The sequence below is a fragment of the Candoia aspera genome, chromosome 1 (genome assembly GCF_035149785.1).
Source record: "Candoia aspera isolate rCanAsp1 chromosome 1, rCanAsp1.hap2, whole genome shotgun sequence".
NCBI lineage: Eukaryota > Metazoa > Chordata > Lepidosauria > Squamata > Boidae > Candoia > Candoia aspera.
In genome coordinates, this window is record NC_086153.1 from 323,715,084 (window position 1) to 323,742,660 (window position 27,577).

At 40.2% G+C, this 27,577-nt stretch overlaps 1 protein-coding gene across 1 annotated transcript in view; it reads left to right on the plus strand.

Moving 5' to 3' along the window:
• The window catches only part of MROH2B (maestro heat like repeat family member 2B), a 60,933-nt gene extending 34,102 nt beyond the window's left edge, over positions 1 to 26,831 (plus strand). The window contains exons 26-42 of the mRNA XM_063291068.1: positions 567 to 662; positions 2,213 to 2,314; positions 2,739 to 2,862; positions 3,457 to 3,566; positions 4,259 to 4,411; positions 9,041 to 9,195; positions 9,813 to 9,975; positions 12,758 to 12,948; positions 13,152 to 13,289; positions 14,755 to 14,866; positions 16,082 to 16,228; positions 16,653 to 16,826; positions 17,448 to 17,603; positions 21,827 to 21,958; positions 23,586 to 23,691; positions 23,994 to 24,059; positions 26,779 to 26,831. Coding sequence (XP_063147138.1) covers positions 567 to 662; positions 2,213 to 2,314; positions 2,739 to 2,862; positions 3,457 to 3,566; positions 4,259 to 4,411; positions 9,041 to 9,195; positions 9,813 to 9,975; positions 12,758 to 12,948; positions 13,152 to 13,289; positions 14,755 to 14,866; positions 16,082 to 16,228; positions 16,653 to 16,826; positions 17,448 to 17,603; positions 21,827 to 21,958; positions 23,586 to 23,691; positions 23,994 to 24,059; positions 26,779 to 26,831 — 2,178 coding nt within the window. The remainder of the gene's footprint in view (positions 1 to 566; positions 663 to 2,212; positions 2,315 to 2,738; positions 2,863 to 3,456; positions 3,567 to 4,258; positions 4,412 to 9,040; positions 9,196 to 9,812; positions 9,976 to 12,757; positions 12,949 to 13,151; positions 13,290 to 14,754; positions 14,867 to 16,081; positions 16,229 to 16,652; positions 16,827 to 17,447; positions 17,604 to 21,826; positions 21,959 to 23,585; positions 23,692 to 23,993; positions 24,060 to 26,778) is intronic.
• Positions 26,832 to 27,577: the final 746 nt, after the last annotated feature.

Genomic DNA, 27,577 nt, shown 5'->3' on the forward strand with positions numbered 1-27,577 from the left:
TACAAAACAGATTCCAATGCAGGTTCACACATAACCTTGCCCAGTTGATGCGCTTTCCTACTGGAGAGGAGATTCGATGTCTTTTCTTCTGCAGAAGAAACCATGGGGAGAGAATTCGGAGTGGAAAAAATGCTCAGCGAGAAAATAATTAACCCCTGCAGGGCAAATATAGGAACTCTGAAAATGAACCTAAAGATAACAATCAAAGAGAATATCCGTAGCTCAGGGTTGAACTGTGGAGTCCTTGGTGCTCTCTGAGCCTGTTTGTTTTCTTGCAGACATTTCATTGCCTGACTAGGCAACATCTTCAGTGCAAGCAGTTCCTCGCACTGAAGATGTTGCCTAGTTGGGCAATGAAACATCTGCAAGAAAACAAACAGGCTCAGAGGCAGGTCCCTCCCCTAGGCCAAGACCCCTCTCCCTTACAACCATTAATAAAGTTTAAAAACAAATAAGTGATTATGGTGAGCTAATGACCTCTCCACTGGATGGTGATCTTCTGATGGATTTCCTAATGTTATACCTAACTTGGCTCCTAGGCCTCACCACTTGCATTGTATTTTTAGTCACTCTACACCGATTCTATGGATGCCTTTGGGAAACTTGTGAAGAGTATGGTTGAGGAACACCCAACATCTGAGCTGATGAATGAACTGTTCCAGGTGAGTAATGTCTGTTTGTTGACATTTGGTAACCTGGAACACACAGCCAGTTTAGTAGCTCAGCCATTTTATGGTTTCTGATTTGTTGCATTCTAATTAGGATTTCATCCCATTCTGTGTACGAAAGTTTGGTCCTATTGCAGTTGGGCATTAAATCCAACTCTGTGATAGCATGATAAAAGGGGTAAAATAGTTTGGGCAAGACAACATCCATAAAAAGGTCTGGCTGGCTGTCAGCATACCTCACAATGAATGACTGGAAGTTTGATTTATTCATTATAAAAAATTATAGCTGCTTTAAGCACTTTCTAACAGAAAAGTGTGGTATGAACATTTGAAATAAAAGTAAGAAATAGTTCCTGCATTCTGTAATCTATTAGGGCCATCAAAGTGACTAGTATCTATCTTACATCCATTTTTTAAAAATATAGATAGTATAGAAATAGCAGTTTGATGTTATCCCAATAAGCACAAAATTTTCAATTGTGCCAAAATTTTTATATGTGCAGGCAGGTGTTAGTCCTGAAGCATGATATATTTCATGAAATTTAGTGATATTGCCAAGACACAAATGACTGTTTCTTCATCCATTCATCTCTCAAACTATAAGCCAGCCTCTTAAAAATTCACTGTAGTTTTTGGGGTGACCAAGTTCATGAACATTGAACTGCCAGTTAAATTTTGCTTTATTCATACAATTTACTGGGAAATATGAATGGATGAAGGGCAGAGCCCCTAAATCCCAATCTTGCTTGCACTATGCTGTCTACACAATCTCACATAATCTACGTCAGTGTGCTTTCCAGATGTGTTGGGGCTTCAACTACCAAAATTCTCAGCCAAGAGAGAATTCCAAAGAATCTATAGGGTACCAGGCTGGAGAAGCGGTAGCTTGTTTGGACAGGGCTCTGTTGTTTTGAGGAGTTTGGTAAAGTTGAGCTTGGCTTCTTGTAGAACACTTTTTTTCCATCCAAGGATAATTTTCCCTTATGGCCAATTTCTAGAGAATATGCCATCTGTAGGTGATGCTAAGCCAAAGATATGCACAATCATGTGCATATCATGCAACTCTGAAGCTTCTAAGCTTGCCTGAAGTGGAAAATTTTGACTCCAAAATTTTTCTGGCCCACACCTCTGCATGCATCTACAGAGCCTTTACCTGGCCTGCCTAAGCGTGTTACACAGAAACATATACTCAGATCTATATCCCTAAGTCTACACCTTGGTCCTCTCCCCCATCATGAAAACAAGTGTTCCCATAACGAGGATGGGAAAAACATTAGAAAGCTTGGGGGAAGCCTTCTATTGTCTCCGGTGGGAGGTTTTTCTGTGCCTCGTATCATGCAGGGTATCCAGCACAAGCAAGGGAATTTCTTCACTCCGCAGACGTGACCCTTCCCCGCAAAAGGTCTGCCTCTCTGGATAGCAATTGGGGAAAACCTGATTTCAGAACGGAATGAAGCAATTAATAGAACTATTGGAGAAAGTTTTTTTAAAACTTGCAAGGGATTCTATTATCATCCTTGCTTGTCTCCTTGCTCTGTCAACAGCTCATAGACCCTTGGTTCACCGAAACAGAATGGAGCAGAGAGCGGGCATTGCAGGCTACTTTCCATGCCCTTGTTGCCTTTCAGGAGAAAGTTCATCTCCCTGTGAGTTTTCCACTCTTTTCCTTCCTGCCAAACTGTGAGGGGCTAAGAGACCTCTGGATAGCACAGAACAGTTCCTGCAATGGGATAATTCATGTGGGGTCCAATACGTATGTTGAGCATTAGAAGAGGGCATGCTGGCTTATTCTTTCAGTCTTTGGGTGTTCATCTTAAATAGGCTTGAGCATCAACCAGGATGGAAGGCTTATGTTTAGAGTAAATGATTGGTTCAGTTATATATATAGGTACTACTTTATACTATGTGTGTGAAGAAAAGTGGCATTGTTTACGTAAGTTGACTTGATGGGTAAACCTGCCTAAGGGCATGGGGCCAGGTGTCAGTTTTCAAATATTCCAATTTTTTTCCCCAGTTCATTTTAAAACAATCTCTCTTTTTCTTTTCCTTCTCCTCCTCCTCCTTTGGCAGGAGGGAGAAAATTTTCAACAATTTGGGTCCCGAGTCGCATTCCTAGCTCCATACACCTGTGACAATTCTATCCAATGCCGGCAGTGGGCAGCCCAATGCATCACCTGCCTTATTCGTGTACAGGGTAAGGACATGACATGAATGCCCCCCCCCCCGATCTTTGTTTGCTCTCCTTCCCAAGAGTCGAAGGCCTAAGAGCCAATGAGCCAAAGGCATAGGGTTGATCACTTTCCTTAGCAACACAACTCTAAAGGCAGCAAGATCAGGACTGTTGGCTGGGAAGATATGGGAGGCTTAGAACATTCATATTTGCTTAATTGATATATTACCAAGCAAATAAAAAATGGAAGCCAAGGGACCTGCAAGCAAACAGATCAGATCAGATCTTCAGTGGTGGAGGACACTTAGTTGTGTCTCTCTCCATGTGAGTCTTCCAAAAATTCAACAAGTCTTTAGACAAAATGGTTTTGACATAAGGTTCCTCCTTTCATTTGGGAGGCTGGGTCCTCCTACCAGATCTCTGCTGGATATCTTATTCTGATACAAAAGAAAATACCACCATTAACTCCTGCAGGGACATTAGCTGACCATTGTGCCTAGCAAGTGATGGCCAGCTCAAAACCAAGAAAATATTTAGCCTTTTTTAAAGCAACATATACACAGCAGGAGCTAAAGTGGTCAGAAAATGATTCAACCATTCCTTTCTTCCTTCTCTCAGCTACGCCACATGCTACATATGTGGAAGTCAAAGAAATGGAATCTGCTTATGCTGATCTACAAACAGAGGTTTTTGGGGATCTTCTCAGGGCATCTTCCAAAATGGCCAAGGTGATGGTTTGAACTGCCAGGATTTGGGGAGGGGGGTACTAAGTAAAATGCTGTCTGGAAACTACACACATTCCTGGGTACTTCCTTTTTCCATCTATCTCCCACGCTCTTCCTCCCTCCCTCCCTTCCTGTCAAGGGTTTGGTACATTGTAGACCAAAGCAGCACTCAAAGCTAGAATCTTTCTTCCTGAAGAAGGCATCTTGGGAAGGGAAAGATTGGAAGCAGGAAAGCCCTCCAAGCTACACTTGTAACACAACCTATTTGATCATTTTGGGAAAAACTGCTCTTTGGTCCCCACTTTAAGGAAGTAAAGGAAACTGAGGCCAGAAGCTGCTTCTCAGTAGCCATCTCTCACTGTGGAGATCATATTGGTCCACTACCTGATTGCACCCACTTGATTGCATTCAGGAAGATGCTGAAGTCTGAGTTGTTCCATAGAACATTCTCAAAAATTAGACTTCACCATCTTTTTATGTTTTATTGATTAATTGGAGGGGGAGTTGATTTTGTTTAATTGGTTTTATTTTTATTTTTATTTATAACATGGATGTTTAATTTTGTCTATATCACATAGAGTCATTTCCAATTGTGGCAAGTTGTAAATTAAATAAATAAACAAATAAACAAAGCATGAATCAACCAGTGAACTATAGATTTCCCACAATCTCATCTATTTCTGGTATGTTGGCAGGTGGTCAGTGCCCATTTTCCACCCGATCAAGCCCTTGATTTCATTGAGGCCATCCTGGAAGATTTAGTGTCTGGAAACAAAATGTGTGCCATTGCTGCTGGTCACTGGCTACTAACCATCCTTCAAGATTGTGGTGGTGCTATGGAAGGAAAGGTAATTTTTGCCACAGGATGGACCTTTTAAAACTTTGCTTCACATAGAGTAGGGTGGACATCTTTTGGTGGCCAGGAGCTGGTTGTAACACATTTTGGAGGCCAAGTGCCCAGTGGATAGAGCTGCATTATACAGAGGGTGAGGGGCATGATTTTCCTCCCCAGATGTGTGAAGGAGATCTTTTTTTTCCTTTCCCTTTTTAATGCATTAAACCTTGGAGGTTTACAGCTTATTTTTTGTGCTTCCCCACTCAAAATGAAAGGAAATTACATTGTTGATTTTCAGGAATTGGTGGCACAGGAGCTTTGGCCATGAGATGACATGTGGGGACCATTAAGTAGATTCCTAAATACAGCTATGGCATTTTATTTCTAAGAAAGAAGGTTGGAAGGAATAACTCAACCAATTTGCAGATAATACAAAACAGAGTGTGATAGGTAATATTCCAGAGAGGCAGAAACAAAATTCAAAATGAGTTTGCTATGATAAAGAAGTGGGTTGAAAATAGGAAAAAGAAACATAATAGAGAAAAATTCAAACTTCTTCCTTTAGGAAACAGATCAAACAACCAGGGATAGATGGAGAATACCTGACTTACTAATAGTACTTGTGAAATAGATTTTAGATTTGTAGTTAACAAAACTTCAGCAAAGGATCGTTACCTTGTCGTGGTGCTGGAGCTTGAGCACCTCAATGATGCCATGAGCTAAACCGTGAAGGGCCACCCAAGACGGGAAGGTCATGACAGAGAGGTCAGACTAAATGCGATCCCTGAGGAAGGTAATGGCAACCCACCTCAGTATTCTTGCCATGAAAACTAAATGGATCAGTACAACCAGAGATATGTCGGTATACCATCGGAAGATGAGACCCCCAGGTCGGAAGATGGTCAAAATGCTACTGGGGAGGAACAGAGGATGAGCTCAACTAGCCCCAGACGTGATGACGCAGCTAGCTCAAAGCCGAAAGGACGGCTAGCGGCCGACGGTGCTGGTGGTGAACGGCGAATCCGATGTTCTAAGGATCAACACACCATCGGAACCTGGAATGTAAGATCTATGAGCCAGGGCAAATTGGATGTGGTTATTGGTGAGATGTCAAGATTAAAGATAGACATTCTGGGCGTCAGTGAACTGAAATGGACTGGAATGGGCCACTTCACATCAAATGACCACCAGATCTACTACTGCGGACAAGAGGACCACAGAAGAAATGGAGTAGCCTTCATAATTAATAGTAAAGTGGCTAAAGCAGTGCTTGGATACAACCCAAAAAACGATAGAATGATCTCAATTCGAATTCAGGGCAAGCCATCTAACATCACAGTGATCCAAATATACGCCCCAACCACAAATGCTGAAGAAGCTGAAGTAGAGCAGTTCTATGAGGATCTGCAGCACCTACTGGACAACACGCCTCAAAGAGATGTTATTTTCATCACAGGAGACTGGAATGCTAAGGTGGGCAGTCAAATGACACCTCGAATTACAGGTAAGTATGGCCTGGGAGAACAAAACGAAGCAGGACACAGGCTGATAGAATTTTGCCAAGACAATTCACTCTGCATAACAAACACTCTCTTCCAACAACCTAAGAGACAGCTTTATACATGGACTTCACCAGATGGACAACACTGAAATCAGATTGATTACATCCTTTGCAGCCAAAGGTGGCGGACATCTGTACAGTCGGTAAAAACAAGGCCTGGAGCTGACTGTAGTTCAGATCATGAACTTCTTCTTGCACAATTTAGGATCAGACTAAAGAGATTAGGGAAGACCCACAGATCAGCTAGATAATGAGCTCACTAATATTCCTAAGGAATATGCAGTGGAGGTGAAGAATCGATTTAAGGGACTGGACTTAGTAGATAGGGTCCCGGAAGAACTCTGGACAGAAGTTGGCAGCATTGTTCAGGAGGCGGCAACAAAATACATCCCAAAGAAAGAGAAAACCAAGAAGGCAAAATGGCTGTCTGCTGAGACACTAGAAGTAGCCCAAGAAAGAAGGAAAGCAAAAGGCAACAGTGATAGGGGGAGATATGCCCAATTAAATGCAAAATTCCAGAGGTTAGCCAGAAGAGAGAAGGAATTATTTTTAAACAAGCAATGCGCGGAAGTGGAAGAAGACAATAGAATAGGAAGGACAAGAGACCTCTTCCAGAAAATTAGAAACATTGGAGGTAAATTCCAGGCAAAAATGGGTATGATCAAAAACAAAGATGGCAAGGACCTAACAGAAGAAGAAGAGATCAAGAAAAGGTGGCAAGAATATACAGAAGACCTGTATAGGAAGGATAACAATATCGGGGATAGCTTTGACGGTGTGGTCGGTGAGCTAGAGCCAGACATCCTGAAGAGTGAGGTTGAGTGGGCCTTAAGAAGCATTGCTAATAACAAGGCAACAGGAGACGACGGCATCCCAGCTGAACTGTTCAAAATCTTGCAAGATGATGCTGTCAAGGTAATGCATGCTATATGCCAGCAAATTTGGAAAACACAAGAATGGCCATCAGACTGGAAAAAATCAACTTATATCCCCATACCAAAAAAGGGAAACACTAAAGAATGTTCAAACTATCGAACAGTGGCACTCATTTCACATGCCAGTAAGGTAATGCTCAAGATCCTGCAAGGTAGACTTCAGCAGTTCATGGAGCGAGAATTGCCAGATGTACAAGCTGGGTTTAGAAAAGGCAGAGGAACTAGAGACCAAATTGCCAATATCCGCTGGATAATGGAAAAAGCCAGGGAGTTTCAGAAAAACATCTATTTCTGTTTTATTGACTATTCTAAAGCCTTTGACTGTGTGGACCATAACAAATTGTGGCAAGTTCTTAGTGGTATGGGGATACCAAGTCATCTTGTATGCCTCCTGAAGAATCTGTATAACGACCAAGTAGCAACAGTAAGAACAGACCACGGAACAACAGACTGGTTTAAGATTGGGAAAGGAGTACGGCAGGGCTGTATACTCTCACCCTACCTATTCAACTTGTATGCAGAACACATCATGCGACAAGCTGGCCTTGAGGAATCCAAGGCTGGAGTTAAAATCTCTGGAAGAAACATTAACAATCTCAGATATGCAGATGATACCACTTTGATGGCTGAAAGTGAAGAGGAACTGAGGAGCCTTATGATGAAGGTGAAAGAAGAAAGTGCAAAAGCTGGCTTGCAGCTAAACCTCAAAAAAACCAAGATTATGGCAACCAGCTTGATCGATAACTGGCAAATAGAGGGAGAAAATGTAGAAGCAGTGAAAGAGTTTGTATTCCTAGGTGCAAAGATTACTGCAGATGCTGACTGCAGTCAGGAAATCAGAAGACGCTTAATCCTTGGAAGAAGAGCAATGACAAATCTCGATAAAATAGTTAAGAGCAGAGACATCACACTGACAACAAAGGCCCGCATAGTTAAAGCAATGGTGTTCCCTGTAGTAACATATGGCTGCGAGAGCTGGACCATAAGGAAGGCTGAGCGAAGGAAGATCGATGCTTTTGAACTGTGGTGTTGGAGGAAAATTCTGAGAGTGCCTTGGACTGCAAGAAGATCAAACCAGTCCATCCTCCAGGAAATAAAGCCAGACTGCTCACTTGAGGGAATGATATTAAAGGCAAAACTGAAATACTTTGGCCACATAATGAGAAGACAGGACACCCTGGAGAAGATGCTGATGCTAGGGAGAGTGGAAGGCAAAAGGAAGAGGGGTCGACCAAGGGCAAGATGGATGGATGATATTCTAGAGGTGACGGACTTGTCCCTGGGGGAGCTGGGGGTGTTGACGACCGACAGGAAGCTCTGGCGTGGGCTGGTCCATGAAGTCACGAAGAGTCGGAAGCGACTAAACGAATAAACAACAACAAGTTAACAAAAAGTTGAAGCTGAGTCAGCAGTATGACTTGACTGTTTAAAAGGCAAATGCAGTTTTAGTGTGCATCTCTAGAAATATTGTTTCCAAATTTTAGGAAGTAATAATTTCACTATCTCCTGCATTGGCCAGATCCTACCACAAATTCTTTGTCCAGTTCTGGGCGTCACATCTGAGAAAGAGTCGGAGAAACTGAAAAGGTACAGAGAAGGGCAACAAAGATGATCAGGGCAGCAGAAACTAAGCATTATGAGAAGAAATTAAGGGAATTTATGAGAAAAGAGGAGTAGGGGGGAAATAGGATAGCTCTGTTCAAATTCCAGAGAGAGTGTCACACAGTAGAAGATGTAGCCATATTCTCTATTGTCCCAGAGTGCAGGACACAGAATAATCATCCTGAGCTATGTTCTGACACATCCTGACATACCTGTGTAGGTGTCACCAATTATTTCCTATTAAGGATGGTTAAGACAGCCACTGTTACTTTTATATAAATTTGGTTAGAATTGCATGGTTAATCTAGTTATAGCAGAAGTAGGCAACTGTGGGTCTAGAGCTGTACACAACCTTCAGACTACTTTAGAAATTCTCATGCAAGAGATCAGATATCCAGTAAGAGCCAATTATTGAATTTGGGGGGATGGCCCAAGCACTCTATGCACAATTATTATTTGATTTGATTAAATATTTGATTGTGTATAATTATTATTTGATTTGATTAACAAATGGGAGTGCAGATATCTATGTTGCCCATTCTAGATCTCAGCAGTCCTAGATGTATTCTACAGCCATTTGCCAATCATCAAGCAGGATGATTTGCGACAGTTTCTCATGGATGCCGTGTCCATCGTAGCCCATTTTCACTTGGATGCTGTGTTTAGCAGCCTGTTATGCCGGCGCCTTCCAATGGATAGGTATGTGCCCAAGTTTAAATCAAGGCCTGTAGTTGTTTGAGAAGGTGATTTCTTTATGTCAACTCTACAGGCCCAGGGAACCTTTGGATTTGAGCTAGTGGAGCTTAAAGAGGTGAATGTCCAGCCCCACAGCAGCTGCATTATGCCTCTGAGCACTGCCACCTTTGACCTTGCGTATCTCTTTGTACCTGGATTCCCAGGGGAGAGAAAATACTGGGGAAATGCAATCACTGTTTTTGAATATTTATATTACATTAGTCTATCAGGTAATGCCACTCATGTTCAGCCTCTTGTCTAGCAACTTCTGCTTCACTTTCATTTTTTCTAAGTAGAAGAAAGGGAGGGGCTGGGGGGGAATCTGCTTGTTGCATACATGTCATAACTCATGTGCTTAAGACAGAGATGTGCATTTTGTGTCAGGGGTAGCTGTCAATCTTGTGAATGTTGGGTGGCATCACAACTAAAAATGGAATAAGCAAGTAAGTGGCACCTCACCTGTACATTCTGGTTTAAATTATCTTGTTACCCTGTGTTACTGTTAACAATGTATATTGTATTTATTCTGTTAGTGCAAAGTGTATCAGATGATGCTTTCCTTTTGCACTGCTGAATTTTAGTGAGACAGGTGAACTCTGGCGATCTCTGGGTAGAGATGAATCCCTGGCCTTGCTGATCCTTCAAAAGCTAGCAAGTAGAATAACAAAGCCCACAAGCTCAGGAACCATTTTGCACTTCACAAGCGAAGATATTGTGGAAGTTGCTGATGAAGACCATCTCAAAGTAAGTGAGGAAGAACATTATTTTCTTAGCATTCTGAACAGCATAAGCATTAGATAACTGGAGTCTTTTGTAATAGAAGTTCTTTTGTTTTCTGATGCCCAGAAAAATGGAGATAGATGATGCGACTGTTGAAGGATGTTGAATTATCACAGCTGTGCTTTGACTCCCTCTAGGTCAAGGTTTCTCAACTAGGGTTCCATGAGTGGTCACTAGGGGTTCCCTGGGAGATCACAATTTATTTAAAAAATTACTTCTAATTCGGGCAACTTCACATTAAAAGGCAAGTTTCATTTTTTATTTTTAGTTTAAGAACACTGTTAATGCATATATACAGGCCTATGCATGAAACAAATATAATAATTTTGTAACTTCTGGCTTATATTTGAGCCTGAATGTGCAAGGGTTCCCTGAGGCCTGAAAAATATTTCAAGGGTTCCTCCAGGATCAAAAAGTTGAGAAAGGCTAGGTAGTCAGCTTGCTAACACTCTGAAACTCTATAGAATAGCGTTAAAACAAAAATACTTTTGTTGGTTAGTTATCAACAATCAATGCTTTTGAGGTTAATGAAGTTTCTTAGGCAAGGATATGGGAAGAGATGAATCAAAGACACATGATAGAAGGTCCTTTTCTGCAGATAACACCAGTTTTAAAAAGGGTCCAATGTGGTGCTGTATCTAGAAATGGCAGTGTGTCCTAACTCTTAATCTAAAAATTCCAAAGTGTCCACCACTCTTATCAGGAATATTGAAACTGCATTTGGCATTTTCCCTGATCATTCTCCTCTGGTTCAATATTTAACATTGAATAATTTCTTGTTATAAATATGAGATAAGTTTGTTTCTGCAGCAGAGTCATGAATTTTGTGGAACTCTCTTCTCCACAGCTTTTATTATATTTTGTCACTAGGCTTCTCATCTGTTTTATTGGGCATCTATCAGTGATAAAGTTTGCTTTGGCTTTTCTATGCTGTATTGTTTTTATTGATGTCTTTGTTCTTCATTAAAGTTTCAGCCTTGTTTGTTATTCTTTCCTATTCTTGAAAGTTTTTTTTTAATGAAAGGGGGGATATAAATGGAATAAATACAAGAATAAATCAAAGTGTTTTTAAAAATCTAAAGGGGCCTGAGAATGGAGAGAAACCTCAGCACAGTTCCAGTGTTACTGGGCCTGATCACACTGCAACCCTTTGGGGACAAAAGCTGTCCCTGAACTGCCAATCCAGTGCACCGTTTACACTTCTTTTTGAATCTGTGGACTTAGAAGATAGGGAGTGTAGTTGAGGGTCAGCCCTCCAGTTCAGAGGCTTTCCTCCCAATAGCACTAGAACAAAATACAGTGTGTCCATCCTGTATTGCCTGTGGGAACTTTTGGTAAAGCCACAATTTCATAAACCATGGGGATGGAGGTGGGGGAAGAGTGCTTATTAAGCCCAAATGTCCATTACTTATATCCAAAGACTTTCTCCCCTTTTCCCCCTTCCCCTTCCTGGAGTTTGGCTATGGTTTATAAAAAGAACCCTCTAAGGCAGTGTTTCTCAACCTTGGCAGCTTGAAGATGTGTGGACTTCAACTCCCAGAATTCCTCTGCCAGCATGGCTGGCAGGGGAATGCTAGGAGTTGAAGTCCACACATCTTCAAGCTGCCAAGGTTGAGAAATGCTGCTTTAAGGGATGTCATTCTTCATGCCTGCCTTCAAGATTATTAAAGGACCCTTTTTTCTCCAACGTCTCTGTCGGCAAGGAATTGTTCATCAGACAGGAGACAGGGTAAGGTATAGGAATTGCCAGTGCTGTCACTGTCCTAACATACATCCACTGGCTTGCCCACCCACTTAATTGATCAATCTTTAGATCACCTTCTCTTCTTCCTCCTGTATCCTAAGTTGCTACTCCAGAATGCTGCTGACCTCCCCATCTCCCCAGCACCTTCCTTCTTTGACTCATCAGACATTGCTCCAGCACCCTGTCTGCCTGGTCTTTCCAGCACCTCCCCTCACCAGGAACTCAGATATGAAGAGTGCACATGTACTACCAGTCAACCCAATCTTTCTAACACCTTCTTTTACCTACCCAGAATCCAGGCATGAACTATCTATGTGTGAAAGAAACATACCCATTTTTTTTAATGAGGAGCAGCAACCTTAGGTTACTTCTCCAAACCACAAATAAGTTCATTATTTCAGGGTATTGCTCAGATGGACAAAAAAAAAATTGTCCAAAATCCACTAAGCTGCTATATATTAAATTAAGGATGTATTGTATTTCTAGCAGTTACAGAATGAGCTGAAGTTTTTTGGTCTACTGCTAGATTTTCTGTGGGGGCATGAGACTACCAGATCAACTGCACAACTTTCCCTGCATGTGGTTACCCTGACTGATAGCCTTGATGGTCAGAGACCAGCTGAGTTTTGTTTTCCAAACTCTATTTATTTCTTTGTTTACTTATTTAATTTATTAAACTTGTATGCTGCCCAAATAAAAACATTTAAAAAATACAATAAGAAAAATAAGGAATAAAAGTTGTCAAGATGACAGAAACTGGACTGGAAGAGAAAAACAAAAGAAACACACACACAATCCAAGGGGGCTTCACTCATACTCACTAAAGGCTTGGGAGAAGAGACAGGTCCTCAAGCCCCTTCAAAACACCATTTCTGAAGCTAACGTGGGGAGCTTACCCTGTTGGTATTCCACTATCTGTTTGCTCTCCCAAAGATAGGAAAGAAAATACCAGATTTTAGAATCCTCTCTAATGTGCTAGCTTGATCTTCTTTCTCTCCCTAGGCCACTTGTGCCATCTATGAAATCCTTTCTGTGCTGCAAGTGAAAAAAGTTGTCCAGCAGGTGTTCCCAGAGCTCTTTTGTGCTCTACTATGGCAGGTCAGCAAAACCTTGGGGCAACAGATGCCTTTATCTGAAGGACGTCGGCGGCTGTTTCTAAGAGAACAGCATCTATCTGAAGGCAACCCATGCAGGTAAGCCTTCCTCCAATAGCCTGGCTTTTCTTGTAACAATGGAAAGAGCACTTCTTAAGAAATAAATTTGCTTCCATCAAGGATTTCCTAGTTAGCATGAACATGGCAGACATCAACTGCCATTGTTAAACATCCCTCTAACACATAAGCAGAGTTGGCTGGAGGCTTTGATCTTCTGTGCTGATGTTCTTTTTCCTGGACAGACTTTCAGTGTCAAGCCTGAAGGCTCTAGTACTAAAGCTCACCTGTGACCCATCATTGGCAGAAATCAGAGAAGTGAGTATCTGGGCATTACTCAGGGATCCTAGAACCCACCAGGATGGTGTCTGTCTGCTGATTCGGTAAGAGATTTGTCAGTGACTACTTATCATGATGGCTTTCTTTTAAGTACAGGGACAACATGGCTTTTTTGTACCAGTTTTGGAAAACACAGCTGAAAGAGTATTAATTCATTTGTGCTCTACTACTGGACATTGGCAAACTGGTGCTGAATTAGATAGGCCTTGGTCTTACCCAATAGCATAACCTGTCTTGTGTTTTTAAGCTTTACTCAAGCCCTTCCCTCATCATTGTTTCCCCAACATCGAAAACAAAACATTAGATACATCAAAAATCTTTACATAAAGAGTTATTTTAACCATAGGCCTACTATGAAATGATAGAGAGAGAGAGATGAGAGAGAGAGAGATAATAGATAGGTAGTTGATAGATAATAGCTAGATGATAGATAATAGATAGATAATATAGATAGAATAGGTAGATGATAGGTAGGTAGGTAGGTAGGTAGGTAGGTAGGTAGATAGATAGATAGATAGATAGATAGATAGATAGATAGATAGATAGATAATAGAGATAGATAGAATAGATGATAGATAGATGATAGATGATAGAGGTAGATAGATACAGTAGATGGATGGATGGATGGATGGATGATAGATAATAGATAATAGAGATAGAATAGACAGATGATAGGTAGGTAGGTAGGTGATAGATAGATAGACAGACAGACAGAATAGATAATTACAGTAGATGGATGGATGGATGGAGATAGATAATAGAGATAGAATAGATAGATGATAGGTAGGTGATAGGTAGAAGATAGATAGATAGATAGATAGATAGATAGATAGATAGATAGATAGATAGATAGATAGATAGATGCTCTCTGAGCTTGGTTGTTTGCTTGCAGACTTTTCATTACCTGATTAGGCAACATCATCAGTGCTAGTGAGTGTGGGGTTTACTCCCTGTTTATATACAGTAGCTTGCCCTAGACTTATCCAGCAAGCTCCATAGTGTGCACTATCAAGAAAAAAGTGTGTTGTATACATAAATTAAACAAACTCCTTCCTCAACCACCATGATCCCCTTCCTTCCACTACAATGAAAGAAAAGTAAAGAGGGCAGCCACAACATCATCCAGTTCTGGTTGTTCTTCTTCCCACCAATTGCTCTTCATTCTGTCCCTGCATTGGATAATATAAAAGGAACACGTGTACTAGTTGCATGGAAACCTGGGAAACTGAGTTCTGCAGGACTCTTCCTGAGTCTAAACAACACTCTTACTGATGGAGAAGAAGAACTTGCTGCCAGCTCTGCAATTGAGTTGCAAATAGTAAATACGTTTGACAGAAAGGAAGGAAAGCTGCAAGACAACAGACATGCTGCATAATAGAAGGGAGTACTGGCCTAATTCTTCCAGGGAGAGGTCCTGTCACATATGATGCTGCTTTGGACTAGATGAGTTCCCGTTTTGAACTTGGCCAGTATCACTAAATCAGTCTTCCATGTGCCTTTATCTTCCAGTTGTTTGTTTCAGAATAGACTTCTTCATCACAAAACTGTCCAGAATATCCTACCATGGATAAATTCAGAGTCCCGAAAGCTTCGACTCACAGGAACTGCCTTCTTGACAGAAGTAAGGCTTAGGACCTAGGATGCTGCTAGCCTTAAGAGGTTGAAGACAAGGTGCCGTGAGAGGAGCCTCTTACACTCCTTTGCTTCCTCCTTGCCTTGCCGCTACTGTAACTTGCTGCTTTCCCTTTTCTTTCTCTTTAATTTATTTAGTGGATTTATATGGCCACCCACCTCACCTACATGATTTTTTGTTACTCCTGCTCTGATTCCACCTCAATACCTCCTTTCCCTCACTTGCTGCCCAGCAAAGAAAGCGCTGCACTGGCCAATCAGAAGTGGCAACTATTTAAAACATACTGTGGTTTTTAAGGTTCGCTGTTAGGCAGGGAGATGTGCTTTGCTTTTGAAATAGCCTGAGTGTGGCTGTACCATTTTGCAGAGCAGTGCATTGTTTTCTTAGCAAAAGGCTCATTGGCAGCCCCTACTGGAATTTGGGGTCCTGGACCGAAGGCCCAGTAGGACCTCCAACAAGACTTTCGCTTAAAAAAACCAAACTGCACTGGCAAGCAAGAAGGTGCAGCCACCCACAGGCTATTTCAGAAATAGTCTCCCAATGCTTGGAATATTCTTCTGCCATTTTGAAGACCTTTGTTTTTAAACTCTTAAACTCGTTTTAAACCCTGCCCCCAACTTATCCTTATGGAATGCATCTGTATCAACCTGTAAAGGAAAGTTTATTCTATTTTCCTTCCTTTCTTTCTGCAACTGTGTATGTTCCAGAAATAGGGCTTTTCCAGAGTTTGGGGGTCCAACTTTCTCCCCAGCTTTGAAGGCCCACAGAAAAGGGTGAGGCCATTTTAAAAAAGCAATTTCTCACCATTTTTAAGGATGGAAAGCATCCTTCAGTGCAGCAGGCCTCTAGGACACAAACGGCTCCTTTTCCACCGTCGAAAGACCCCAATCCTTCCAAACTTCACCTAAAATCAGCCTGCCAAAATTCAGCAGGAAGCTGACTAAAACCTGGTGGCATGTATCAGGCCTTGATTTGTGCTCAGCTCTTATCTCTTCTGTTTTTAGGAAAGGAGTTCAGACTTTCCTCTTCAGCCAAATCTATGGTTGTACTACGAATAATGTTAGTGGGTTTTATCAGTTTTGACTTATTTACATTTTATCCTAGCCTGTTGGCTACTTTAAATGCCCCATGGTTAGACAAACTGGAAAAAAATGAAGTAACATGACGTTCGGGCATAACATGAAACACGTTGATTCATTGCAGGTGATTCAAGATCCCATCTTGATAGAAAAGGTGCAGCTAAAAACTCTCCTTCCAATCATGATGCTGAGAGCAGGAGACTGGGATCCTGGTACCCGTCAGATGGCAATCCGAGGTCTTGGGAACCTTCTCCTTGTGGCTCCTGACAAGGTCAGCTCTTGCCTGTTGAGGTTGCAGGAAATATGTGAAATAACTTGAAGGCAGACACACACACCCTCCCCTCAGTGAAGTTGGCTTGGAATCAGACACTGGACGGTTGGCTAGGAAAAGATGGGCATGCGAGAAGCTTATTCAGTGTTATTGCCTGCACCATGGACAGGGTTCACACTACCTAGATTGCACAGTTGAGGACTTAGCCTGTGGTTCAAATCCAACCATTGTGGTTTGGAAATCACAGCTTGGAACAATGAACTCAGGCAATTGTAGTTGCTCAACAGACTAGTTAAACAAACCATGGCTTAGTGTGATACATCATCCCGATAATGGTGTCTGCTTTGACAGATCCAACAAACTTGCTATAAGACCTTTTTCTACAGCCATTCTCACAGTCGCCTTCTTACCTGTGTCCTTACAGGTGAAAGAACAGAAGAGGACCATTGTAGCCATCCTCATTGGAGCTTTGTATGATGAAAAGTTGGTGCTGGAGAGTCTCAGGTTGCTTGCTCAGATTCTTCCACACCTGAAGGGGAAAGATGTGGGGTTCCTATTTAAAGACATCTCCCTGAAGACCACATCATACCTGGCCGACGTAAGCAAAGGGTAGAGCTCCCTATTTAGGAATTGCTGAGAGGGCCAAGGCCTTCCTCTCGGAGTCTGGCTTTGCATATCACTAGGTATGGTCCAAAGGAGGTTTTTTTTTCACGCTTAACAGATAACAGGCTTAAAAGATACTGAAAAATGTTTCTCACAAATTGCTCAGCATACATAAGATAAAGTCCAGGCAGCAGTGCCATCTGGGTAGGAATTTGGGGCAAAAATCTAAGGCCCTACTTAGCCTAATTTACTGTTCACCCCTCTACACAACAGACTGTTTTCCTGCACATTGATGTACACAAAATAAAGGTCATTATCATTTAATGGGGAGGCTATTAAGACTGCTAAATTCAAAATAAGATTGCACAGTTGATAGTTTTACCCTCCATGAATGGGTCTAATTCCCATGTAAAGCCTTTTGTTACCAACTGTTACTATGATAGCAAATGCCACAGTTTAACTAAGATTTTCCAAGCTTGTATGAGAACCTTCATATTTCAACCTGAGCCTGATGTTGTATTTTCTACAGCAGCATTACAAACTAGTGCCTAGGAAGTCTAAGTCTATGAGAAAAATTTGTTGTTGTTGTTGTTGTTGTCACTTTTCCTGGCTATAGGATAATGCTGACCTTCGTGAGGCTGCACTATGTCTCTTTGGCACCTTGGCTGCTTGGACAAAGTTTAGATACAAAAGGTTTTTTACTAACCAAGCCAGAGGGAATTTGGTGTCCCTTCTAATACACCAGCGTGACCCTAATCCCAGAGTATCTGAGGTAAGTTCCGGAGCAAATTTTCTCTTTGATAATCCTTGAATACGAAAAGAACTGAAAAGTTTGTTATCTAATAGAGGGCTGCATAGGCCTTGATTGTAGCTCACCTCAGCTTGGCTCAATAGCAGCCCTACTTCCTACACATAAGAACCATAGCAATACTCTGCTGATTCAGGCCGGGAGTCGTCTTAGTCCCGCATTTTGATTCTGTAGTGGTCAACCACCTGCTCCTGCAGTGCACACAAGCAGCCCATGGAGATGTAACCCTGTCTTACCATTGTCCCCCTGCCTCTGGCATTTGCTTTTTTTTTAATGGTAATTTTATTAAAAATTACAATTGCAAAGATAAAAACTAATACAAACTAAAAAAAGAAAAGAAAATAAATAGAAGGTGCAGAAAAGAAAAAATAGAAAAGAAAGAAAAAATAAGACTATAGTAAAGAAAAAGAAAAGAAATATATAAAGATAATGACTTCCCCCTTCATCACAAGTATAAACAATTTTAGTAGCTTATCACCTCCTCTTAAAATACAACAAATGATCCCTTCTTCCCATATCCCATCTCTTATTTATAAACAAATCCTTAAAGCCTCGTCATTCAGTCCTGATCAGCAAAAGTCCATTAAAGATTACCAGAGATAACAACATATTCATTTCAACCTTGATCAAATAAACCAACTTTATATTCCTTCCTTTTACTTTTATCAGTCTTGACCTTTAGTCCCTTCAAATAATATCCTAGAACTTGATTTCTTTGCATTTTTTTCTTTGTCCCTTCTTACAAAATTCTTCAAAGCTTTAACAAGCCTCTTTTGTAAATCCAATATAGGAAAATTATCCAGGTTACTCTCTTGATTTGTATATCCCTTTTAATTATTAAGACATCAGCCAGTTTCTTTTGTATGTCCAGTGTAGCATATTTTTCCATATCATTCTTGTAGCCTGTCATTTTTAAATCCACTTTCAGATCAGTCTCAATCTTGTCAGGTAAAACTTGTTCCTCTTCCATAACATCTTTTAAATACAGCCTATCTATAGATGCAGACACTATTAAAATTAACTTCTGGATCCATTGTTCAAAAATATCCTTCAATATGTCCAGTGTTAACATAGTTTGCTTCATTCTGTATTAGCAAGTCAAATTTAAGTGTTCTTTTTCTTCAGTTGTAATCTTTAGTTCCTTTTGGTTCTGTCTAGTCTCATCCTTCAAAGTCTCATCCTATCGTGTGTTTTTTAAAAAAAAGAATTCAAAACAAAAGCATTTTCCCACAGGAAGGATTCTTATAATTAATTCCATAATCTTATTTCAAATCCATCTAAACCTTTAGTCTGTTTGTAAGTTTCCAGAATCAAAGTTCTAATCACCCTTCTTCCAAAAAAATATTTTTTAGGTCTTTAAACTTGTATTTAAATTCCTTCACTGAAGATTGAAGGAAACTCATCTGTGTTTTCACAGATTGTCAATCCAAAGGTTCCTAATAGCTGAAAAGCTGTTAACAAGCAATTTCCAAAAATGACTAGAAAAGGAAGTATGCAAACTTAGGGTCCTTTCAAAGGTGCCAACTACAGTTTGAGCAAAAAGATGGCGATTCCCTCATCTCCCAAAGCTCTAAACCCTCCAGAGACCACTGTCTTGCAGTTTCTTTGTGAGGAGCAACTGTCTGGAGCACTTGTGGGCAATCTCAAGTCCTCTCCTTGTCCAGAGAGGAATTATGAAGAGCCGGTCTACTCGCCAGCTCTTCTCTCCGCCGTGGTGGTTGGCTCCACTTTTAACAGATCCATCTTCAGTTTATTTATTTATTTATCTATCAAATTTTATCACCACCCATCTCCCTCCCAAGGAGGGACTCTTGTCATTTCTGCCCCAGAAGTCCCCCCTGCAGCTGGTATTTGGAGGCATGGTCCCTCCAACCCAGAACTATACACAGTGTTCCAGAAGCAGAAAATGCCAAAAGTTTGAATAAGGATGTAACAATGTTAGAATTTTTATTTTCAATCCCTTTCCTAGCAAACGCCAGCATGGAATTAGCCTTTTTCACAGCTGCTGCATCCTGAAGGTAATAGCACATCTTCATTGAGCTATCCACTATGAACCCAAGATCTTTTTCCTGATTAGATGCAGACAACTCATATCCCATCAGCATATATTTGAAATTGCCCCAACATACATCATTTGCCATTTGGTTGACCATTCACCCAATTTAAAGTGATCCTTTAAGAGTTCTTCCCAATCACTTTTGATTTTCAACAAGCTGAATCATTTGGTATCCACAAACGTGGACTTCTGACTGCTTATCCCTAAATCAAGATGAATGAGTTAAGCAGCAGCAACCCCAAAACAGATTCTTAAGTGATTCCAATTATTATTTCTTCCACTGAGGAAATTGCCCATTTATTCCTACTCTTTCTGTTTTAATCAGGTTAGCACTCCATAAAAAATCAGGTCCTCTTATCCCATGGCTGCTACATTTAGAAGTGTTTTTGTTGAGGAACTTTGTCAAAGGCTTTCCGAGAGCTACACAAAATCATCGAGGTCACTTCCACCCACATGCCTGTTGACCCTTTCAAAAAACACCAAATTAGTGAAGCAAGAATGATGTTTGCAGAATCCATAATGATTTTTATTCAGCAAGGTTTGTTCTTCTATGTTCTTATTTATTCTTTTCTTTCATTACTGTTTCAACCCATTTGCCTAGAACAAACAAGCTGACCAACATACAACTTTCCATATTCCACCAGTCACTTCTTAAAAATTGGTTTTACATTGGCTACTTTTTAGCCATCTGACAATGAGTCTGCTTTGATGAACAAGTTACATGTTCTTGCTAAGAGGTCAGCAATTTCATAATTAAGTTCTTTAAGAACTTTGATGGCTGCCATAAGGACCCAGTCATTTATTATTATGAGGTGTCTCAAAATACCCTTGGATATTTTCTCATTCCCTCAATTTACTTGTTCTGCTTCCCTCCCCTAAAAAGTCACTATAGGCACAGATGTCTATCTTCTACAATAAATGCAAATAATTCACCAGTTTCTCTGGGATCCTCTTGACCATCCTTTTTATTCCTCAGTTCAACTGTTTCATTGGCCAGTTTTCTGCTTCAAATGTATTTTAAGAATTTTGTAATATTTCTCTTAATGTTTTTGCCATATGCTCTTCAAATGCCTTTTTTTTTTTTGCATTCTTTCAGTCTGTTTTTCATCTGTCCACTCATTTTTTAGACATTTTCCTTTTGCAGTAAAATGTGACATTGGTGTCAGTTTATCAGTTCATTAATTGCTAAATGTAATAGCATTATAGTCAATATTTCCTACTGATTCCAAAGCATTTGTCTCTCGCACCAGACCATAGTCACTATTTAGGATCAAATCTAAGGTTGCCTCTAGGTGATTCTAAGACCAAATGGTTTAGGTACCACCATATGGGGCCCAAGAATTTAATTTATTTGCTGCAGCATGAGAATGAATGCATTCACTTGACAATGGATTTGACCAGGTAATTTTGGCCTAGTCACATTTTCTCAGCCCAATCTACTTCACAAGGTTGCTGTAGTACAGATAACTTGGAAATGAGACAGATCAGCTTCCTGACTACAGAGGCTGAAGGAACAGAGGCTGAAGAAAACTGAGTCACCCACCCAGCCTTTTCTCTTTAAAAGTAGTGCTATCGTTTTAAAATCTTGTTTAGCTCAAGTGACTTGTCCTTGTTGGAACTTTCTATTCAGCACCCTTAAAATGAGAGCCTTTACTGACAAAGTCCTGATTCAAAGAACACACAAAACCATAACGTGCTTTATTTAGGTTTGGATTATCTTCTCACGCAAACCCAACAATTGGGATTTGTACATCATTTTTATGGCTTACAGTACCTTGTTGTGCAAATCCAGCCAGTTTTAGTTTATCAGTAAATCATGGTTAAGCAAATCATGGTTTATCATGATGTATGAACGCAGTGATTAAGCTGTGCTGTTCTTGGAGCCTCATGAAGGCTTGGAAGTATTTGGGTCAAAAGGAAGGTAATCCTGGGATTTCTCCTTTTTCTCAAAAGCAAGCAACACTCCATTTTCCCTGACTTTGGAGAACATATTCTGAAATTGTTGGGCTAGATTGAGGAGAACTAGTGATAAAGATAAAGGAATTATTCATAATTTAAAGTGCTTACTACTATTATAAATGACTTTGTGTCTCATGCACTACTTTACCAACAGTTCCATTCTCTTTTTCAGGCATGCAGGACTGCTTTTCTGCAATGCACGACTTTGTTAGTGAAAAGGAAACTAAGAATCTATATTGAAGAACTTTATCATACCACTAATTTAACTCTTCCAAATCTACATGTTCATGTATGCAGGCAGCTGGTAAGAGAGAGATCCTTGAATTAACAGTCTATAAATGGAGGATCATTTTAGGAGGATATTGAAGTTGGTATGGTCAGTCAGCAAACCTGTGTACCTAAAGCAGTCTCTTTGCTTCCAAACCCTTGCCAACTTTTTGAGGAATTGCAAAATATGGTCTCACTTCATCCTCTCAGAAGGAAAAAAAGCATTTTCCAGGACTGTACAACAAGGATGGACAACCCAAATTGGGTCACATTCAGCCTCTTTCAGCACCTTCATGGTGACTTTGGAAACCTGATTTTTTCATGAGAGGATGTGGAAATAAAAAGCAAAACAGCACCTTCATGGTGACTTTGGAAACCTGATTTTTCATGAGAGGATGTGGAAATAAAAAGCAAAACAGATGTATTAAGTTTTTCTCATAGGATTAACACACCTTTTTACTGGTTAGATAAGTTTATCAAATTTGAAAATGACACAAAAAGGATAGCAAACAACATAGAGTCTCAGTGTCAAGATTCAGGAGATCTTAACAAGCTGGAACAATGGGCAGAAACTAGTAAAATGAACTCAACGGGAAAATGCTAGCTGCTCCATTTTGGTAGGAAAAATCAACAGCATGAGTAGAGAATGGGGGGTTCATACTGGTTAGCAATATACAGTTTATCCAAAGGGTTATGTCTATGTGATTCACAATCTGAACATGAACAAAGAATGTAATGTAGCTACAAAAAAGCAAATTCAATCCCAGGTTGCATCAACAGAAATATCAGTTGGAGGTGTTGGACATCTTTAACCTGAAGCAGAGAAGACTTCAGGGAGATGTAATAGCTGTCTTCAAGTATCTGAAGGGATGATGAATTGATTTTCAAAATTGACTGGGGAAAAAATGCTTTTGCCCATCACAAAAGCATTGAAAATTGTCCAGTGGATTCATTCTGCAGCTAATTTGGAGATTCAGTCAGATCATGTTCAGATCAAATCTCCAAAAGAAATCTTTGCACAGCCCTATTATCTGTACTTGTTGATGATAGATCTCCAAAATTTGAGATGACACCTTTTATTTTAACCCTATTGCCAAACAGAGCAATAGGGTTCTTCATTGAAGTAAATTTGCCAGAATTGCAAATATAGCAATCCGGTGTGGGACAATCTCTTGCACAGTAGGTTGTAAATAACTCCAGGGCCCTTGCATGGGAAAATGGGAAAAGTCTGCGTACTGGACTACTATATGAAGAATGAAGGGTCCTAGAGAATACAGTAGTTGGCTAGCCTTGGGTTAGATACTTTTATATCAGATCCTATCAATTAATATAAGTATGTGTATATATTATATTATATTATATTATATTATATTATATTATATTATATTATATTATATTATATTAGTATAATAAACATTGTTTTATAGAGAGATAGATATCATTCCAGGGAGGAAGTAGTTGGAAAATCTTTTTTTAATTGTGTTTTATAGAATATACTTATAAAAAGTTACAGGAATAAAATAACTAGGAAAAAAGTGGTAACGCCATAGTGAGATATGTCTAACCATGGCTTCAGTAAAAAAAAAATAGACCATGTTTTAGCTTTATCTTGACCTTTGCTGCTACAATAAATTAAATGCAATATTATCCTTGGTAAAATGTAGGTGGAAAATACCAACCCAGAAATGAGGAGAGAGATGTTGAAAAAAACAGTGGTCTATTTCCAAAGCAGCTGGGAAGAAATCCAAATGAGAGCTCTTGAATTAACAGGTAAGAGACAAGGCCTAGTAAGAAGATCTAGGGTGCTTTAGCAAATTCCATAAAATCGGTAGAGGGAGAAATTGAGTGAAAAGAGAGATGTGCCAGTCTGAGAACTGTTAGAGGACTGTGTTTTTAAAATATATGCTACTGGCTTATTTCAACAACTTTTCTACACAGGTTTCTGATTAAGATCCTAAAGAAAAAAAGGGTCCCAGTGATTGATGGCAAGACTGCCCTTACCATAGTACTTCTTACATGTTGTAAAAGATGGAAATGAAAGTTATCCTTTCCTTCCCTTTCCTTCCCTTCAGAAATCATTCTGGAAAGCATGCAGATATCAGACCTGGATGAGCCTATTAAGCAGGTTCTGCTAAATGGTAAGCAATACTGTATAAATAAATACACCTTGAATAAATGAATAAATATGCACCTGAACATACAGTTTCTGAGGAGAGCAGCATTAGATCTGTTAAAGAAAGTTTTCCCCTTTTTTTATAGGCAGTTTTAATTATACAAGTAGAGAATTGCCTGGAAAATTGGCACAGACCTGAATCTTTGGAGATTTTCACACACATGACTCTTAAAGCATGTCTGCTTTTTCTCATGATTATCAGCATCAATGCATGCTCAAAACTGCTCAGAGCCACTGGGAGTCGGGCAGCATGCAAATTCAATAAACTCAAGTCAACTCAATAAAATTCAATAACTCAAAATCTCCAGATATTATTTTGAGCCAGATGCAATTATTCTTTGTGATATGGGCATGGTGAAAGCAAATCTGGAACCTTGCAGGAAAGTGCAAGAATTCAGAGTAAACTTGCATGATGTTGCCAACGTGAGGACAAAATTGGCCCAGGTCCACCCAGAATTAAACTATGATCTCTGGCCAAGTGGTTGGAGTAGCAAAATGGTACAATCAATGTATTACAGCAGGGGTCACTCTAATTTTGTGGAGTTCTCAGACCAAGAATGGGGGAAAGGTGAGGTTAAAAAAAGAAAGATGTGTGCAAAACAGAGGATGGATGGTCTCACCCGTTTTTGAGTCTGCTCTGCCCACTGTCTGCTTGGGCTTCACTCATCACCAATATTCAGTTCCCAGCAGAATACTTCCTAGATGGATTTGATTCAGATTGGGTAGGTTGGGGTCATTCATTATCTCATGTTAATTCATTTTACTGGGATGTTGCACAATCAATGGAGGATGAGACTACATATAAATAACCCTCTGTTATTATAGTCAGAGATTAAACAAACATACTGTAAATAATGTAGTTGCTGCTTTAAGGCTGAGCAAATGTTTTCTGGGATTCCATCTCATGACTCATATAAGTTATAAACTTTAGCCTAACTGCCTAAATGTGTGTGTGTGTACATGTGTAGGTGTTTGTGTAAATAAAACAAATGCCTAAATTTTCATCAAGCCAACAGGAGGCTCCTGGTCACAGAATAGTTCTTTCAACCTTAAATGTTCAGTGTCTGCTTTCAAGATCACGATGGAGAAGTTTGACATGTCAGCTTAAGATAAAACAAATATTTGCCATATTTCGTACATTGTTGCAGAACTGCTCCACTGAAACAATTCACCTGTTTCTTCCTTCAGCTCTTGTGAGGCTTCAGAAAAACACTAGCTATAGTTTGAAAGAACATTTAGATGTGCCCCAGGCAAGTGCTGCTGTGGAAGCTTATATCATCCAAAAATGGGGAGAAGATCTGCCTAGAACAGAATCCTCCATCAGTGGAAGCTATGGAACCCAAAGATCTGGACCATCTTTAAACCCAACTTTAGATGCTGCACCAGTCTAGGACTTGTATGAATAACTTTTCTCCTGTGAGTATGGTCATCACATCAAGATGAATAAATTACTCCCTTTTGCTTAGTTATTTTGTAAATACTAAGTACTTTCTCTATCTCTTTCCTACTCATCATCTCTCTCTCTGAGTCTGTGAAACAGAATAGTTTTCTGACTCTTGTGATAAATACAATGAAAGAAGCCATATCAAAAATGCTGATTTTTGCTTTGTTCTGATTCTGAAAAACTGGTTTAGTCCTCCTTTTACTAGCTTTTCCTCCTTCCATACATTTTTTAGACTCTACAGGAAAAGCTGGTACCAGTCACTGAGTCATCAAACAAAGCAAGAAACAGAAGGTTGGAATTTGCAACAAGCTAGAATAGTTAAAGCAGTCTGACCATACACTGGCACGAGAGACAAGAAGCAGAACCAAAATGCCTGCACAGCTGGCCAGCTGCAGTCATGTGTATGTAGGTGGATAGTGCTGAAATAGAGGGCAAGGGAGTAACATCAGACCCTCCCTGTATATGGAGAAGTATAGTAAAGAACCAATGGCAAGAACAGGTTAAAGTAAGTCACATCCTAAAGGTTTGAAGGGGAGATGTTTTGCCTGATCATTTCACCGCCCAGAGCCCCTCTGTCAGGAGGAGATGGTGTTGGAAGTTCTGGCAAATCCAGCATGCCTCATTTGCATGTGAATTAACATGTAAATTAAGTTGTCCCACAATTCAACTCTGAGGAAGCTGTTTGTTGCCACTCCCACTTCCCCTTTCTCCTTCTCCTTCTCCACCAGAGACAAGCACATGGATGTGTGCTGCTCTCCTCCATTCTGGGCACCATGTGGTGGGCCTGGAATTCCCCTTTCTTCCATGCAGCTCTTAGCAGCTGTAGGGCTGAGAGTTTAGGGCAAAACTAAGTATTTAGAGAGAAAAGAAGAACAAAGGAACTTCATCTTTTCCACCAAGATGGATGTAGCAGAAGAAACAATAAAGTCAGTAAGAAATTCCTTTTATTTACCTCAACCTAATGTGTCTAAGTGTGTGATTCTTTATGCTTGGGAGGGCTGAATGTGTAAGATCAATAACCTGTGTTTCTCTGACATGCTCACTGAAGCTGTCTAAGATAATTTTCTTTTTCTGTGCCAGCTTCTCAGCTGTGTTATAAGCTCTGCTCCATTTCAGTGGTTCTAGCAGGCCACCAAATTGGCTTCAGATGGGTAGTGGTGAAATTTGATAAATAAATAAAATAAATACATTTTTACTCTTCTCTGCTGGGTCCCCCTGCTCCCCACCCATTTGTCTCCAGGATTCCTGGATCATCTCAGTCTCCACCACTCACAGTCTCAGGGCCTTGACTGATGATCAGCTGACTTTGCACTCATTTATTGATCTTAGAAGGATGGTCACAATTTTTCATTTGATGAGGGGATGGTTTGACAAGGGAAGACTGCAGTTTGCTTTGGTTATTTCATGCTTAGATTGCCACAAAATTCTCCTGGCAGGTATTCCAGATTCTCCTATCCATCCCCCGATCCTCGTTCAGGACAGTCCCATTTGGGCTGTTATTGACCCTTTACACAATTCCCCTATTTATTATATTGCAAGGCTCTTCACTGGCTTCCCATTCTAGCCACAGCCTGGTTCAAAGCACCGGTCCTTGTGTTCAGAGCCTCCGGTCACAAACCTCCCAGTATCTGTTTCTTCTTGCTTCTCGTTCCAGCATCACAGGCTCCAGGTTCCCATATTTGGAGTCAGCTCCTTCCGTTCCTTCATCACCCCTGCAAGAGTTTGATGGTTTTAAGACCTTTCGTTTGACTAGTGGGTTAGTGCAGGTCCTGGTTATTTGACACTAGTCTCATTCAGTTGGGTTTGTATTTGATTTATATTTATATTTATGCTTGTAGTGTTATAGGATGTTCCCTAAAATGTGTAGGATGGTAGGGTTTGATTTCTTTTTAGATAGAATGGTTTAACTATTGTGTTTTTATTTTGATCTGTACCATGTACCATTGATGATGATGATGATTAAAAGCACTCTTTGCTATCCCAAATTCAAAATAAGCATAGTCATTAATGTACCATGGGATGCAAGAACCAGAAGATGG